At 28.8% G+C, this 15,693-nt stretch overlaps 1 protein-coding gene across 3 annotated transcripts in view; it reads left to right on the forward strand.

The window, feature by feature from the left end:
• LOC114124524 (scavenger receptor class B member 1-like) overlaps nt 1–15,693 on the forward strand; it is an 86,307-nt gene that overhangs the window by 35,865 nt on the left and 34,749 nt on the right. The window contains exon 1 of one of the 3 annotated variants that reach the window (XM_050206196.1): nt 5,267–6,201. The exons of the other annotated variants lie outside the window; for them this stretch is intronic. Coding sequence (XP_050062153.1) covers nt 6,183–6,201 — 19 coding nt within the window. The 5' untranslated portion in view covers nt 5,267–6,182. Of the gene's footprint in view, nt 1–5,266; nt 6,202–15,693 lie in introns of those variants that run through there. 3 annotated transcript variants of the gene reach the window in all.

Consider the following 15,693-nt stretch of genomic DNA (forward strand, 5'->3'; position numbering starts at 1 on the left):
TCCGTAGCAATTTTTGCATAGTTCAGAAATGTAGATAAAAAACCTGACCAAACTGTCATTATTATAATATACTTATTGCATATTTAAACATCACAAAGAAAACAATCGTTAAATGTATAGTGTATTCACCTATGTCCTATAGCGTGATCGGAGAAAGGTCACTAAATTTACCAGAGTATTTGTAAGTAAACTTTGGTCTGTTAATAATATATTTTATTGTTTAAAGAGGTTTTCTTTTTTTATGTAGTCCAAAGACTTCCACTTTAGCTATTACAATTTACTATACTATGTTAATCACTTATGGTTTTTTTTTGAATATTAGATGAACTTATTTACCAACAACATTTTATAATGGGTTTTATTGAGAAAATAAATAATAAATTTTAATAATAATATATATATACCTATAATACATTATATCAAACCAATTGTTAAGTTCCATTATAAAAATAGTTATTTATTTATTTGTGTTTTCCTGTGCAGGTGGCTTTCAAAATAAACACAATGTTAACACGATTTATAATAATACTATTTCTGATGTGGAACAATAAAAACTCTTTGTCCGATGGCGCAAAAGTAATGATTTTTAAAAGGTTTATAATAGGTGGGTACCAAATTTTAAGTTTGACATTTCAACGAAATATGACTCATGGAAATTATTGTTGAATGCTTTGTAAATTTACAAGCTGTCTCGCATTTAATACTTACCACATTTTGGTTTATTACTTTATAATCATTATGGTTTTGCTGATATTTTTAATTATTAATAAAAAGTTAGTTTCGACCACCGACGAAAACTTCTGTTTTGTAATTTAAAATAATATGTGATATTAAATTTGTACTGAGTTGTTCGGAAAAATTCTATAAACACAAAATTGTAGTAATTTTTAAAGGAACCTATCTATGATATAAAGTGACCCATAAGAAAAAAAAATAGGACAAATTTTTGCTTAACTCTAAAAATTCCCAAAAGATTGTTTCATAAATTGTATACTTATAAAGATATTTTTGAGATAATTCCTACCTCCTGTTAGATAAGATGTGTAATTGGAAGGAGTGATGGTGTAGCGGGTGCACCGGTAATAATATACATAACATAACATTATTTTAAAGATTTCATTCAAATTAATGAAAATCACTCATCTATATTGTATATTATATGCTAATTATTTCAATTCTATACATAGCATAGGCAAAAAACATCCTTTAAAAGCAAAAGAAGGTATAAGTTGCATCCTGTTCAAAGTTTATCGGGATTTGGGTATGTAATAATAATAATCTAATGCTCAAAAAATGGACAACTTCGTTATTAAATAATTATTGTGCTATCATTACTGTTTTTATTCATTTGAATAAACAATTATTATTGATATTATTATTAAATAAAATTTATTTGTCACTAGTTTATTAATGATTAAATTATACATTTATATTTCTATAGTAAAGGTATACAAACAAAATACTACGTATTATGGATGAAGAAAAAAAATTAAGTATTTAAAGTAATGTAGGCATTGGAAAACGCGTATCATGACGACATAATATTATAATCCCGAATTCCCAACAAAATAATGACGTCAAGTCTAAAGCGTTCATTATTAAATTAAAGTTTATGCACTTCCTTATATTTTAACAATCCCTATGTTGTTATAATTTTCAGTATTTTAGGTTTGTTTGAAATACTATTAGATTAAATTATTTTAAATACTTATTTTTACAATTTAATGTTAAAATCCTAATTAATGTATCTATTTTTATGTTAAATTCTATGTGCATTTTTTAATTTACAATTCAGTACTTCAACAAAATTATTTGGAATAATATATACATACTTTGTTTTGGTAATGGTGAGTAAAATGTTAATTTTGAATTTTGATGGGAACATGATATTTTTCTTATTGTTGTTATTAACATATATTTTGAACGATACCATTGTTATGACGAATTGAACTAATATAATAATTAAAAAATCTTTACTTGCTTAAAAGTTATTAGATTGAGTACGTACTTATATGCCAATACTTTATAAATTCATGTATAGTGTATATATATTAATATATTATAGTAGTTTATACGCATACAACACACACGAGTGAGGGGTATTTATATATTATTATTAGGCATAAAATTTAAATAACTATATAACTTGGTAATTAGGTAATATACTAATATGCATATAGTAAAAGCATAATATTTTTAAAAGTAATTTATTTGTTTTTGTGCAGAGTGTAGACAGAGTGAAATAATATTTAATTTAAAATTTCAACCTTAAGAGCTGAACTAATATATTTTTCTTAAACGTTTTTTTTTTTCATTATACGATTCAAATTGATTATGAACAAAATACAATATGATTATTTTTAATGTGTTTTAAAATTACAAAATAAATACACAACAATATTTTTATAAATTAGAAATCTGTCATAAAACTCGAAATCACGCAATATCAGAATGTGATTTGTCTGTATAGTAATAAAATTGTTCTGTGTATATTAAATTCAAGTTCCATGTCAAGGTTACTCTATCGAGTGTCTTCCTATAAACCATTTCACTATATTTTTACTATACATTTTCTCAAAGTTATTTATGTTACAGAATTTCATAGATTAATGAACGTCTTTTTAAATAAACAAAACAAAAAAAAAAAATCATATAATTCAACTAGCTACATAAAATATTTATTTTCAGTAAGTGCACTTATCACTTACTATGATGTTTCGTCTGTTTTTAATTTTTTTAATTATGCTAAAAACAATGAGATAATATAGACTAAACTTCTAAAGACTAGGTATAGTACAATAAAATTATTATTACACGAATACCATTAAACTTTTATACTACATCACAATTGCTTTTGACTATTTTTAATAATAATACGATTCAAACATAACTTTTCGTAAAAATAAAACATTTTTTTTTTACGAAACGTTGAAACTATAATAATATAGACATAGTGTATTGTACATTATTATAATGTAATATGTATGTATACATACATATAATAGTATTAATATTATGTGTTTACGTCGACCGGTCATCAGTCATCGCTTTCATTGCAAGGAGGACCCGACGTCTTCGTTGATCATATTATAATATTTTATCGATAAAATTATGAGTGATAATATAATAATAATATATATTATATATAATATATAATATTGCAGTTCGTGTGCTATCATACGTCGTCAGTCGTCATCGGAGTCGCGACGCAAATGTACTACCTATATATAACCACGGGTTACCTATATATACCTATAACCTACATATATATATGAATTGTATTGGCTATTCCACGTGGGTACGTGATTATTATTATTAATTGCGATACCTACTGACGCATTTTGTAACGTTACGAGTCGTCGAGATTTGCATTTAATTTTTCGATGAAAAAATCAACCGTACTGATATTTTTATAGTATACATTATCATGTTGTTATGCAAGTTACAATATTATATTATTATTATTATGTTTACCGTGTGCAGAAAACGAACGTTAACATAGTACGTTTGTATTTAGGTACCTGTATAGACGATATACTTAATATTATGATTTATAACCAAAGGCGGTCGTCACTCGTCACTAACTAGTTAAAACGATTAATATTAGTTTTTTTTTTTTTTAATAAGCTTGATAGATTAACGTAGTGGTTTAAATTTTCGAAAATAATCTTAAAATATATGATACTATACGTTAGCTTGAGCCGCGATAGACATCGCTGCACGTAATCACTTTATCTTTATTATATAAAACACGCTGTAAATGATATCTACCGTCCTAAACCATAAGATCAAATTTTATTTTAAAAAACGGTTAGTCGTTATTCGAAAATTGTTGACGTTGTACAACCACTATATCAGTGATCTGGACAGGAATTCAAATATAAATAAGTTAGGCGGTACGAGCAGTCTACTATTTTATATATATATATATTTTTTTTTTTGATGTTTGAACGAACATAATCGCAGTTCGCTACTGATCTATAATAGAATTATGAGTCTAATCAACTTCACACACGCACACTGCACGACTGCAGAGGTTCGCCGATCTAGTAGCACATCTCGTACTCGTAAATACACGACGTGTATTATACTCGTTTATAATACAATAATAATAACACATTAACACACCTACTTATACGTATTCCACTTTATGAACATACGCCCATCACTCGGTCGCGCGCATAATATATTATTACCTATATAATGATATAATATCATTATATCATCACTCGCTACTTTGAGCCGAATGGCAGAGATCTATCTATCGATTCCGGTATACCGCGAGTGCACATAATTTTTTTTATATTACGATAACAGTACGATTTAATAATAATAATTATCGTACACAAAACGTCGAGTGGGTAGGTATACTATACGACAACGATGTAGGTGTGCACATTGAACGATTTAAAAAAAAAAAAATGAAAATTGTACAAACGTCAATGGAAAATCTCGCCTCGAGAAACATTCCGTTCTAAAAACTCAGACATAATATTATAATTTCAGCGTATAAATGTATACTATGAATTGAACGCCTGTTCGGATTATACGTCATAATATTTATAATATTTTAAAAACCACGTATTTTAAACAAGTATGCCAGCAGGTATGTGTGATACGCGTTTCCGCCGGCGTCGACGGCGGCGTCGGTGGGCCTATCCCCGTCGGATTGTCGGCGGCGTTTACGCATAATTTTACGCAGAAACGCGTCACGACGAATTAATATAAAAATTGTTATCTCTGTCACGGCGGCGGCCGCGGCGTCCAGCGCAACGATATCGTACGAGCACATGGGGCACTGCGATAGCAGCCGCAGACAATATTATTATTATTAGGCATATAATAATAATAATATATTATTATTATTATTATTTTATCGCACGCCCCACTGAAAAATATATTACGCGGAGAGGTAGGTACGCGCGCGCGTGCGTTCTGCAGCCGTTCGCGGCCGTTTGATCGGGGGGACATCGACACGACGACGACGACGACCGATACGTTTATATCATTAGCGATTCGACGAAACGTAAAATCGTACGCAATAACGATAATATTCGATTATGACAATCATAATAATATATAATATGCATATTATTGTGCAGTGATGGATGCGAGAGCGCGGCGGCGGCGGTGGCGTACGTAGAATCAAAAGAACCAATAGTGTACCTAGGTATACGTACAGGTATATACCTATAATAATAATAATAATAATAATAACATAACATAATATCTGCACCGGTCCCTCTCTCCCGGACATTTCACGAAGGTCAAAATGCATTGGCATGCATTGCCACCGCGACGTGTGACCGCAGTTCGAAATTTCGTCGTCAACACCGGATTCAGTCGGTCGGCTAAAGGTTCAATGAAAACTCCTCCGACACACAAACCGACACACACACACACACACACACACACAGTCCGACGTTCGCTCCGATCTACAACACAATAATAATAATATCGTCGTAACGTTTTGACGTCCGAATTTCAAGTCGCGAGTATCCGTTTTTGATACGACCCACTACGTCGCGGGAAACGGCAGGCGATCGCCATCGATCCGACGACTCTCCTCCGCGAGCACGTGCCGCGCCGCAGTATCTGTGTCTGATAACCGTAACGCGATAGGTGTTGTCACAATAATACGATATTGCTGCAACAATCATATACGAGTTTACAGTAGTTGTACCTTACGATATTATTCACCGACTACCGTATAATAATATTATAATAGCATTACGACAATAATCCGCTCGACGTGATTTTCGTTCGAATTTTTCTCGGCGTTTTATCCGCGTACCGCGCGAATAATACAGTATAAAATACGACATCACATCATTGCCGGCGGAGGATATTGACGACGACTACGACTAAGACCGACCGGTGCCGCCGCGTACAGTAATAACAACGTACGACGACGGAGTCCGTTCGCGTAACAGGCAGGTCCATCCGTCGTCGCCGACGGCGGTCGTGTGCGTACACCTCACGCCGACCGGAAGTCCGGACCATCGGGTTATCCGACTCGAGGAAAACGCGTAAACAACACGGTATCGTGGTGTACAACAGCCGCTGCTGCACCGTATAATACGCGGTACGCGGTGCGGAAAAAAGAAAACAAACGACCGCGCCGACCGCGGTCCGTCTAAAAATCGGATTCGCGCTGTTCAACGTTTGCGCGCGCAAATGAAATGCAACAAATTATATTTGGTAAGTAGTATGTAATAAATAAGGAATAATATTATTATGTAAATAATTATATGCGTTACACCGTGTACACTTCGTACCTACGTATACGGGATTTGCTCGAGAGAATAATATTTTGCCGTTTTATAAACTTAAAATACGATTGTCATTGTCTCGTCGTTCGTCATATAATTATTATTATCATTTATGCCGCGGTCAACAGTAATCAGTAATCACCGAGAGTGTGCGTGGTGTGCGCGAGAGAAGTTTTTTCCATAGGTAGGTAGGTACTATAATTGTATATTAATATGTTATTAAAAATTCTTGGACGTCATGAAAACGATACGTTTCGAATCCGACACCGTTTGACGAGGAAAAAAAAATAATATACACGTATATTATTTAATATTCATACACGATATCATATTATTATTGTAGTTGATCGTGTAAAATTCTACTGGCGCCCTTTTTACCTGCCTTTAGCGATGTATAGTATTTACTATGCAGAAATTTAATTTCACGAAATTCAATCAATGGCTGTTTGATTAATAGGTAGTATTTGAAAAAAAAATTCAAACCACAAATGAGTTAGTATTCAAAAGTGTGTGTGAGAATGTGTGTCAATCGATGAGCAATTGATGTGTAAATTCGTTTCGTAAGTTTTCGTTGCTCAATTTCTGTTCAAAAATCGTTCTCCTTTTTTTCGTATATCTATACTTATTATATTATTATACATATATTCTCATTTGATTTACTTGTTTTCATATTTCACACGTGAACTATAAAAAATGTACAAATGTACAACGAATCTGATAATAATGCAATACGTTTAAAATAAAAATTATTTTGTAATTTATTCTGATAAAAAATAATATGATATTTTAAAATGTAATACGTTTGACGTAACTTTTACGTTTAATTATTTTTTAAATATTGTTTTGTTGAAATAAAGACGTGTACATAACACATTAACTTGTTAATTTAGACATTTTAATGGACTCGAACATCGTATTTTATTCTACACAGCCTAGCTGCAGTAGTTAAAATAATATAAAAAACGTCAAAAAGATAACAAGTAAATAAAAAACAATAATATTTATTTTTAAAAGTAGTGGTTATCAATATTAACACAAATGAAATAAATTAAAACTATTCTGCTATCTATTTATTTAAGGATAACACTTTCTATTTTAGATTATGAATGGAGCGATTAATGTATTGGTTTTACAATAATAATGTAGTTTTTATTTATGCATGTGTTGATATGTGAGTGTGCGTGTTTGTTGTCAATGTTTATATTTGAGTACGGTTTCTGATAACGAATTGGAAATTGTTGATATATATTGGGTTGTTAAAGTAAAACATTCACAGTATTATTTTCAAAATAATCGAGAACAACTTAAACAAAAAATCCTGAAATATTAGAATTCGTTTTCGACAAAATTGATTTTTTTTTTTTTTTGATTACCTTACCATACATACATGGAAATTTACAAAATATATTGGTGCTTTCTTGATATGAATATATGATAACATTTTCAAAGCATTTTCTTCCATTTTTTGTTATTTATAGACATTCAAAAAATTTCACCTATTTTATTTATTTTTTTTCGATTTATGTATGATACAATTTTTGTTTCTAAATCAAAAAGCTTCAAAATGTTTACAACGTCCTTCATAAGTTCTTACGGTAATTAAAAATGTTTAAAATACAAGTCTCGGCTATTTTTATAAAAATCTTAAGTTTAAATTTATACAAAATTGGATGTATAAACAAAAATTAACGATTATAGTAGTTTTTAACTTTAAAATATTAATCGTAGATTTATAGGAACTTGAAACTTTTCGCCTTTATGTATGTGATTTTATATGACATTTAGACTACATAGTAGGAATAATTTTATATTTTTCATTGATATAATTATTTTTGACTGATTAAATTGCTGTATTATATTGTAATATTTTTTTTTCTGTTATTATTTTAACACGTATGATCCATGGGTTAGTAATAAATGATTTTTATATGCTGACTTTAAATTTAAAAAATATTCTTCTCTCGGTGGGGTGTATCAGTGGCGTAATTTGGTCATGTTTGTGGAGGGGAAGAAATGCTTTTACATTTCACCTGTAACCCTCTCCCCCCAAAAAAAAAATTATTTATCATAAGCATTTCCTTTCAATGCAATAAATGTATTTACGCGTATGAAACGGAAACAAATAATTACAAATATATCAATAAACTACAATAATATCAAGGGGATACGAGACCCAAATCCCTCCTGCCCTGTAATTACGCCACTGAGCTGTATAGTTTTTATTGGTAAACAAATAGCTAAATCAATATTGAAAATTATGATTTCTGAATATTTGGACGTTCAGATGAAATGTGTGTTCAATAACAGCGATGTCAGCTCGGGTCTGGTTTTTTTGAGTTCAGGTAAAAGTGTGTTGTTTCTTTATACGTGAATTACCTACAAAACAAGCCTGTACAATACGTAATAGTAGTAATATTCAAAACATTCTCAATAGTATAAATAACGAGTATCTTCGTATTCTTGGATAAAATCCAACTAATATAATAATAATAACAATAGTTTATGATACACATTGAAAACTTTGAAAACGACCAAACATGCTCTGAACGGATAGGCATTTGTAACATTTGTTTCGAAATGAGATAATATTATAGTATAATGAAAGTACATCATTCTATTGAACAATATTGATAGACAGCAACTCGGTGGACTACTTAGGTGGATTAACTATCTATAAGTTAGACAGCGATTAATGCATCTGTAACGTAATCGTAATGCATACGATTTAGTTATATGAATAATGTATCACGTTCAAATGGTGACTGTAGTGGAGCCAGATTAACCACAAAAATCATCAATATTCTATTGAGAACAATTGATAGTTCTGAACTATAAAACAATTACTGAGAAATTCTCAAAAAAAACCTGTTGATGAATTATTGTAAATTAAACTTTTTTAGCGTTTTTAATACTCCAAATATAAATAGTTCATTGCGATTAATAATATTATTGTTCTCAAACAGTACTATTATAATTGGTATAGTATACCTGGTACACACACACACACACACACACTTATTTTTGAGGTATATTATAATACGAATGTATCTTATAGTTCATCATATAATTAAAATGAATACAAGTAATAAGAATAATATAATTTATATAAGTATAGGTATCAATTTCTAAAATTTCAATAATTACTAATAATTTCATAGATTTTTTGTTTTTAAATTATATTATTATACCTATGGCTTGATTCAGATTTACACAAAACTATATTGTATAATATTGTACATATTGTATATTTTCCTAGGATTTTCCGTTTTTTTTTCAATAATCTTGACTTTAGGTTTCAGTCATTAAAAATATTTAACTATTTTTAATATTTTAAAATGTTTTGTGCAAAGGTTATCGGAAAAATAAAATCCCATAAAAAAAAAATAACAAAAACTATGTAGGTATGTGATGGAAAAACCCACTGCTTTTAAATCGGATTAGATGTTAAAATCCCCTTAATTCTGATTTCATAAATATTGATTTTCCACACACAAATAGAATGTTCTGGGCGATTCTATTTTAACAGTAAACACTCTATCTCAAAAAGTATGTTTTAAATTTTTTTTTTTCATAATTTTATGTCACTATAAAAAATCACATTATGGGAAAACCATTATGTTATGTATTATTTTTTATCACTATCATTTTTAAGCATTTAATTTTTTAACTGGCTACATATATTTTTTGATAGATAAAAATATCTAAATTCTTGACAATTATTATTCTACATTGGAATACCTAAAAGTGACTAATAATTCATATTGCCATTAAAAGAAGAAAAGAAAATCTTAAAAAATAATAAATACAAAATAGTAAATTGTTTTTTTTTTTTTTTTTTTAAATATTGTTTTATAATTACTTCAAATTGTTGTAAAGAATATTTTTCTATATACTCAACGAGGGTTTACCTGTTAAAAAATTTACCCTTTATAAAGATACCGAGTGATTGTAAGATAACCATAACTATGTTATCGTTAAACATACTTTGTTTGAAAACTGATTTTTAATAATATTTTAATATTATACCTAATACGCAAAGAGCATATTATAACATTTCTTAAAACACTTTAATAATTCCTTAAATGCCATAAAATAAATCAAAGCATTGTGAAAAGTATAGCCTTTAAGTATGAACTTCATTTAAGATTCTAAAAACCAGCATTCAAATTTAATGCATTATCAGAAAATGGAAATGGGGAAGAGAATCGTGCTCGGTAAATCACCCTGTATATACTATGTCATTTATTATATAAGTTGTCTGCCGCACGCTCGTTTATTATACGAGTGTAACGGATTTCTTTCACGTACTCTCGCGCGGGCTTAGCCGGTGCTACTATTGCCGAACCCGTCTGGTCGAGCGTGTTGCCCAAGAAAATGTGGCGCCTGTCCATACTTGGCTGAATCCGATTGGACCGCAGTCAAAACAATACCACTGCAACTGCTGCACCGTTTTTATTACTTCATATTATCATTATAACATTCGGACTGTCATGATCGTGAACGTATTGAAATCGTGTTTGGGTTCTGCGTTATCGAAAAGCGAAAATGTAAGCTATTCATATAATATATACATGTATAGAATATTAAAGTTGTCGAGAACGAGTTTTACAGTATGCAATATTATGTTTAAAACACGCTTTTTACAAAAAATAAAAATACTTTTGTGAGCTGTGTAAATATAATATTAAAAAGATGCTCGCGCGCAATAGCAGCTCTACAAGCTTTACAAATTGTTATACTTCGCGTATCTTTCAAAAACTTTCAAAAACAAAACAGTTGTTAAAATGATTTATGGCTTCCATTTTGAGACAAAACTTCTTGACCGATTTCCGCAGGTAAACCAGTTGTTGCACAGAATTATTTTTTAGATTGAAAATAATTGTAACTATTGTTTTAAAAGTCAATAAATACTATACTAATACAGTAATGCATACACTTTGCGTGTAAATACTTTATCACCTATATGCGCCATATATTACACTTGAATATATATTAGACTATTCGGTTTTAAAAACTCTATATAAATATAATACATTTATTATTATATGGGTGACACTATAATATATATAAATTAACAGCTTGTAGCGACTATATGATGAAAACATCGTAAAAACATAAATTGCATAAATTATTTTTATACTTCAAGTTTATTGTGGTTTAATATTGCGTTTTTCGAAACATGAGTAAAAAATTGTTGATGGTTAGAATATTGGGTGCCACCCTATATAGAAGTACCTAAATACTAAATAATAATACATTGTCAGTACATTTGTGGTACGGTGTATCCAGTATATAAGTCGGACGAATATATATCAAAATAATAATAATAATAATTTTGATACATAAGTATAGCGCAACGATAACTGGTAACAACAAAAAATACGACCTAAGTATTGATTCGACTCCGTCCACGCCTCGTTGGATTTGCTGACCACAATCGTTTATCACGCCGCTATTGGATGTTTCACCTCCGGTCGTTAATTATCTTTAGAAAACCCGATCCGCCTAATGCTGTGCGGGTGGTTCTTACTCTCTTAAAAATGAATTCGTTGAAATATATATATGCGTCGTAATAAATAAAATATTTTATCAATACGAAACCATAATATGTATAATATATACGTATATAATATCTAAAATTTAATTGTAGTATTTTGACATCAACTCGATTCGTTACCTCTTATTTGAACGTCCGGGTAATAGAGTGAAAAAAAAATCGATCATAATTTTTAACCCTGAAAATTTACATTAATATAGTACGGACATGATTATTTTGAATAAAATATATCTGTAGTAGTGTAGTCAGTACTATTAATGGAAAAACATCAAGGTGGGTGGAAGGTGAAAAAAAATATTTGTGTACTATTTCTGAAGACTGTGTGGTGTGTAGTTACCAAACATACTTTCGTTTTTATGATTGTTGTATTTTATTATAATATTTATTGTAAATAATTTCCTAAAACTATATTTTTTTAAAATGTTTTCATATTGAGAGGAATTATTAACCTACTCCCAAGAGTATGGGAAGGGTAATCGCAGTCATTGCCACTCCTCCTCTAAGTCACCATTACCTCTAGGCGCGACAATACAATTATGATATCAGCACAGCTTTTACACAATAAATAAAAAAAATAGAAACAATATCAACATACGAATATAATACAGAAATAATCCGTTTGCATTATTAGATATGGGAACTATTTATTAAATATGTTAAGCGTAAAAATGACTTTTGTTCACCATGTACTCGTACACAACTGTCTATACCTACATAATGATTCAAAAATATTGCATTCACCTCCCTCCCTATTTTATCCTTAAATAATGCATTTATTTAAATTCTGGTTTTTAAAGTTGTTTAGTAGATTATCATTGCACAGACCATATTATTTTAAAACACTAGAATTTTATTTGTATCTATAATAAAACTGTTAAGTAGTAGTACTGTAACGATATAAACTTTTTTTTCAAAAGAGAACAATATATTTTATTGTAAATAGGTCACACAATTTTAATTTATTAATTTAATATATGCTTAACAAATTCAGTAAAGAAATATTTATGAAAATGTCATATAAAATATCTAAAAATGCGAGTAATAGGGGGGACTTTGGTTCTTTTTAAAATGAAGAAACATAATATTTTTTTAAAGATTAAGTGCATAATTTTAGTTTTTTGCATAACATATTGTATGTCATAATGTTTGATTTCTGATTTTAACCTAACCGATATCATTTGTTAGGAATAATTTTTTTTTTCAAAAATTGAGCAATAAAAACTCAAAAACATAAGGAGGCGTATAATATGTACGTATTATATACAAAACCTGTTCGTACCCACCTATAATATAGTACTTATAAAAGAAAGGTAGAGTTTTTGTTCGATTTTCGATAAGAAATTGTCAACAAATAGTTATTTATTTTTTCCGTTTATATAACATGTTTTGGTACTTATTATTATAGTGATAAATGATGATATAATATTATTAGCACTTGGGCTATCACCGTGTATTTTTTATACACAGGTCTTATGAGCTGTGACGAAAACGTTATTGACATTGTACTTAATGCGCCGCGTTACGCGTGTCGTCTGGTAACAAAATACGACGTAGGTATAACCGCACACCGTTCCATCCGTCGTGGACACACACTAATATCTCAAACGCTGCGTGTTATTGCTTATTATATAATATATAATAATAATAATATGTAGGTATAAACGTATGTAAGTGACATGCCACGCATTAACACATGCGTACCTGCCTATTTATAAATTATAACTGTCCTCTTTGGACGACGACAACGACGATGACGAAGACTTGAGTAATAAACTGTATAATATAGGCGGTGCCGTAAGTTATATAATTTGTTTTATATTTTGTACCTATAGCCAATAGGTACTATTATATTATACTATAAGAAATCAAGTGCAATGTCAAATAATACCGCCACGTAATTATTAATATTATGTATGACTTCACAAAACATTTTTAGTTTAATTAATTTCTTTAAGACGTGCAGTACCTTTGTGAGTATAATACTATGATGTGACACATATTTTATACCTAGTTATAAATTACGTATACCTATATAATTGGTACAGTGATTTACGTTATTCATTGACTGGTTGATTTCAAACAATGGTTCGTTTTTCTTTTCTGTTTTTTTTTTTTTTTTTTTTTTTTTTTATAACTTAGTATTCTTTATTAAATTAAACTTAAACATTTAACAATAATAATATAACCATAACGCATAATTCATAACATTATAGTATTATACTATCAAAAGACAATCGATATAGTTTATGGCACTTGAGGCGTTGCGTTTTTTTCCCATATAAGGCCTAAAATTACATAAATATATGATTGTATGTATTATAAGTTATGACCTAGTAATTTTGTTCAGAACATTTTCTAGTGGCATAAAAATACGTGTAATTGGTGTGGCTTAGAGTGCTTGGCACCTTCAATTTTTTAAGTTTTACACGAACCCCCGCCTTATTATAGTATTTATAATTTATATAGTGTTAAGATAATATTTTTAAGAATTATTCAATATACTGTCCGAACACTAAACTCGAATGTATCTAAAAGGAAAAAATAATTATAGATAATTAAAATAACATTTTAGAATCCAAATGTTCGAAAATATATATTATATTTTTTAATGATAAGAGAATGAATGGAAATTTATTGCATTAATATTTTATACAGTATAAAAAATATTTAAAAAGTGATTAAATTTTTATTTATTTTTATCAAAGATAAAATTTCAAAAAATTGAAATGTGATTGTTTTGTAAACGATTATGTGAATATGAAGCTTAAAATCACAGAAGTATTTTAATATACATACTAACTTCTTCATCTTTAACATGTTTAAAAATTTAAAAATTATGTTGTAAAGTGGTATATTTTATCAAAATATTATGAAAATATTTCTGTACGTATATTAAAAAAAGTCTTTTATATAATATACACTTCACAAGTATTTGCATATAATATGAATATAATATATATAAAATATAAATATATAATAATAATCATTATAATGGTATTTACACATACTTATAAATAGTAATTACGCAAATTATGCAGATGATATAACAAAATGTAACAAAAAAACTATCAATACAATTATAGCGTGTACAACTTAATTTAACTATCAAAATACTGTCTTATACAATTAAAATATTGTTAAGAAAAATGATCCTGTTGCGTCTTTTTATGAAAAAAATAAAAATAATAATAATAATGTTTTTATTGATTATTATTTTAGAACCCAGCCGAAAGAGTAGTAGTATCTATAGCTATTAGTTAATTATAAAAATTAATAAAAAATAATACATTTCCATAGTTGAATTTTTTATATCTTCTGTGAAAATATAATAACAAGATTTTGGAGTTTTCTGTAATCACTTAACAGTGATTTAATCAAGTTTTTGAAAAACGCCATCTTCCAGGGAAGGGATCATCATACTTTTGTATATTGCCGTTTTATCAATACTAATTATATTGAGAGCATCATCCCAGTCTATTATGAAATTTTTGTATTTATATCATATTCAATTTTATCACACGAATCCGTCAGCTGTGACTACATTATTATACGTTTTCTAACATACAATTCACGAAATTGATTACTAATTGTTTTTTTTTTCATTTTTTTAAATTTTTATTGTGCTTCGGCACAATTCAGTATCTCTCTTCTCGTATTACATGTTTATTATGTACCTATAACACTTATATGTATTATGCACCTAACTAACGCTGCGTAATAAAAAATAACTGAAATATATAATGATAATTTTTTTTTAATTTATGACGATTGGTAATTATTATACATGCATTTAAAATAAAAACTATTATTGCAATTAGAACAAAAGTTATATTAGATGGTTAGTTAATGGCATTTGCTAGCTAT

The sequence above is a fragment of the Aphis gossypii genome, chromosome X, assembly GCF_020184175.1.
Source record: "Aphis gossypii isolate Hap1 chromosome X, ASM2018417v2, whole genome shotgun sequence".
In the NCBI taxonomy this organism is placed as follows: domain Eukaryota; kingdom Metazoa; phylum Arthropoda; class Insecta; order Hemiptera; family Aphididae; genus Aphis; species Aphis gossypii.